Consider the following 2,957-nt stretch of genomic DNA (forward strand, 5'->3'; position numbering starts at 1 on the left):
CACGCAACACCTCCACATCCCTTTCCTATTCTATCATGACGAATAATAAAATAGTTCGGAATCTTAACAAGATCATATGAAATTTCAGGCTTGAGCCATGTTTCAGATATAGAAATAACGGGATCAAAATGTTCGCTAAGATATGATTTGATGTAGTCAATGTGGCCCAATAACGAGTTTGCATTAAATTGACAGATTTTCAAGGACGTAGCACTATCATACAATCTCACTGCTTTTCGAGAGCTCCGTACACGATTTAGTCAACCTAATTTGTCTAGATCAGCCTCAGATGTGATGCGAATAGGCTGAGATCCATCTTGCTTACGTGCGTAGATCTGACCCTCCCTAGACCATACATATTTCCAATTTCTGTCAGACGCGATCTTTTCAGTTTTGCGCAACAAGTTATAAGTGTTTGGGTGAAGAAACTCGTTGACAAAAATATTGCCACGCTTATCACATGCAAAAACATCACTAACTGCTAATACGCCGTGCGAACGCTTTTTCCTTATAATATGGCTACTGATCTGTGAGGATTTAAAGAAGACAATAAATGATTTTGATGCCTCACTAGTGTTAACCCGCTCAGGATTTTGACTCGAAGGAGCTCTGCGGGTGATTAGACGAATGTCGAGTATGTCAGAAGCGAGTTCAGGGACACCAAGCACAGTCAGAACTTTGGTAACGACTTCTAATGGATTATCAGTAACTGTGAATGGTATACCAGCAATGGTGATCTGGGCAGAGGAGTTGACAGGTGTATTGGTTAATGAATCTCGTAAAGAATCAATTTCCCTATTAAGTAACACGTTGCTGGCCTCTAGTTGTGCTAGTCTGTCACCTTGATCACTCACAGTTTTAACAATATTCTCGATAGCATTAAGCTTAGATGTCATATTAGAGTTAAATGTATTCTGACAGTTGATAAAAGCATGAAGTGTATCTACATTTTTGTTTAGAAGGGCTGCTATCGAGTCAAGAGTTCTGCCCGATCGAGACATGACTGGTGTATCAACAATACAATTCAGCTGCTCTCTGATATTTTGAGTACTACTCGATGGCTTGCTACCAAGATTTTTATAACAACAGGGACTAGAGTTTCTACTGCTCGTATAGTATCTATAACACCCTAGATGAAAACTTTTTGAGCAGTCTACACACCTGAGTTTTTCACCGGCTACAAGCCGTTTGCACTTAAAGCAAGTGTCAGACATGCAACCGATTTGGTGTAATGAGAAGCAACAACAATACCAGCTGAGAGAAATGTCACAGAGACACGGTAAAAGGTCGTGTAGATACTAACACACCGCATAAATCGAACTCACAGTAGACACGCACACGCTGAAGCACACGGGAACCAAGCATTGACGTAAACAGGTACTTGAGATTAATTCCAGTTTCAGAGTATTATTTGAGAGAAATTCCCTAGCGGTCGTCCAATGGGAAGAGGGAAGGTAGCGTAGGAGTTGTAAACAGCAAACTGTCCGTCCGTTAACTGCCAAGTCGTTCCAGTCAATAATTTTAGGTTATAGGATACCACTCTTCAGTTTATTGCCTCATCCCGTAGCTCAAAGGAGAGAGCAACGACGATTTTTAGCTCAAATTTTGCGTGAGCGACGGGGGAGGAAAAAAACCTGGAAGAGGGAGAGGGAGAGGGAGAGAGAGAGAGACAGAGAGAGAGAGAGAGAGTTGTTTATTATGTCCATGACAATGTTGGACAAGAACAAGACTACCTGCAAGAAACCTGAACCAGCTATACGCGGAAAACCGGCGACTGAGGAAGACTGTATAGTCGAAGCTTCTTCATAGGCGAAGTTGCCTCGTAGTTTTGAACTGAACCTTTTTTATTAGTATGAAGGATAGAGGTTAAGGTTTCTTGAATAAAAAAACTCTCGCGTTTGAGCCATCGAATTATGAATGTTTATTGGCTCTTGTGGGAAAAGCCTTGTGGCATAAAAACCCACGAAGTATGAACGTGTATTTGTAAACGTATAAAAGCATGTGTCGATTGTGTATATGAATGGGTATATGCCGGTTACAGCCCGTTTGGCTCATGCCACCGCGATCTCGAGTGCGTTTCGTATTGCGATTTTTGTTTTATTCGATTCGATCGAATTTCGTATGATTTGCATTTGCCTTACTCCGAGGAGCGAACGTGTATGAGAGTATGATTGGTGTTGGTAGTACACCAAGAGCGCTCGAACTCGTTGTATGATGGAAGGGTGCAAGACCCATGGTATGCGTGTATGGGCACTCGGTCCCGTGTAGAATGAGAGACACTCGGGCCGTACTCATCTACCTTACTCTGTAGAGCGAACGTATACGAGAGTATATTTGGGCCTCTCGTCTTTTGGTCGTGGTACGAGAGAACGCACGGCGTCACTCACGATCGTCACTAGACGGACGACTCAACTCGACTGTTTTAAAAAATGCGTGATGCGCGCTCGCCTCCTCATCTACGCGAGATTTGGCATCCCTGCGGAGACGAATCGTTCGAGCGCGGCTCGCACGGAGATCGCAATGACACGGGCACAAAACGACGCTCAGGCACTGAACAAAGACTCACGCAGTTCCTGAGGGAGAGACTCCCAGAAGAGGATACCGGAAACCGCGAAGGACCTGCGGTCCTAGGACTCGGTGACGAAGCGAGGGACAACCCTCACTAGCGTGGCTACCCCTCACGAGCCTGCTGGATCCAGGTGCGCTGGCAAGGCGGACGACAAAGAGGGCACGCAAATAGTCTGGCGCGTCTGTGTGTAGGACGCCGAAGAGCAGGCTACCAAGAAAGTATAGTCTGCGATCACGCACAGAGAGCTAACCCAGAGCGCGACGGTGAGGAGTTATGTGCTCATCTTTAGCAGCCCCGCAAACAAAGCGGGTACAACAGTTCAGTAGACTTTGCAGGCGGGTGTTAAGTACGCCAGAAATATCATTAAAGACTACTGAGCAGTACTCCA

At 45.0% G+C, this 2,957-nt stretch overlaps 1 protein-coding gene across 1 annotated transcript; it reads right to left on the reverse strand.

Annotated features, from left to right (window-relative positions):
• Positions 1–260: 260 nt before the first annotated feature.
• On the reverse strand, positions 261–1,001 carry LOC124293248. The gene has a single exon (XM_046733433.1). The coding sequence runs from the start codon at positions 999–1,001 to the stop codon at positions 261–263; it is 741 nt and encodes a 246-aa protein (XP_046589389.1).
• Positions 1,002–2,957: the final 1,956 nt, after the last annotated feature.

This window comes from Neodiprion lecontei, chromosome 3 (assembly GCF_021901455.1).
Source record: "Neodiprion lecontei isolate iyNeoLeco1 chromosome 3, iyNeoLeco1.1, whole genome shotgun sequence".
In the NCBI taxonomy this organism is placed as follows: domain Eukaryota; kingdom Metazoa; phylum Arthropoda; class Insecta; order Hymenoptera; family Diprionidae; genus Neodiprion; species Neodiprion lecontei.

Bases quoted from the DNA above. Each gene is read 5' to 3' on its own strand.
- LOC124293248 (XM_046733433.1), bottom strand. From the start codon at position 1,001: ATGTCTCGATCGGGCAGAACTCTTGACTCGATAGCAGCCCTTCTAAAC.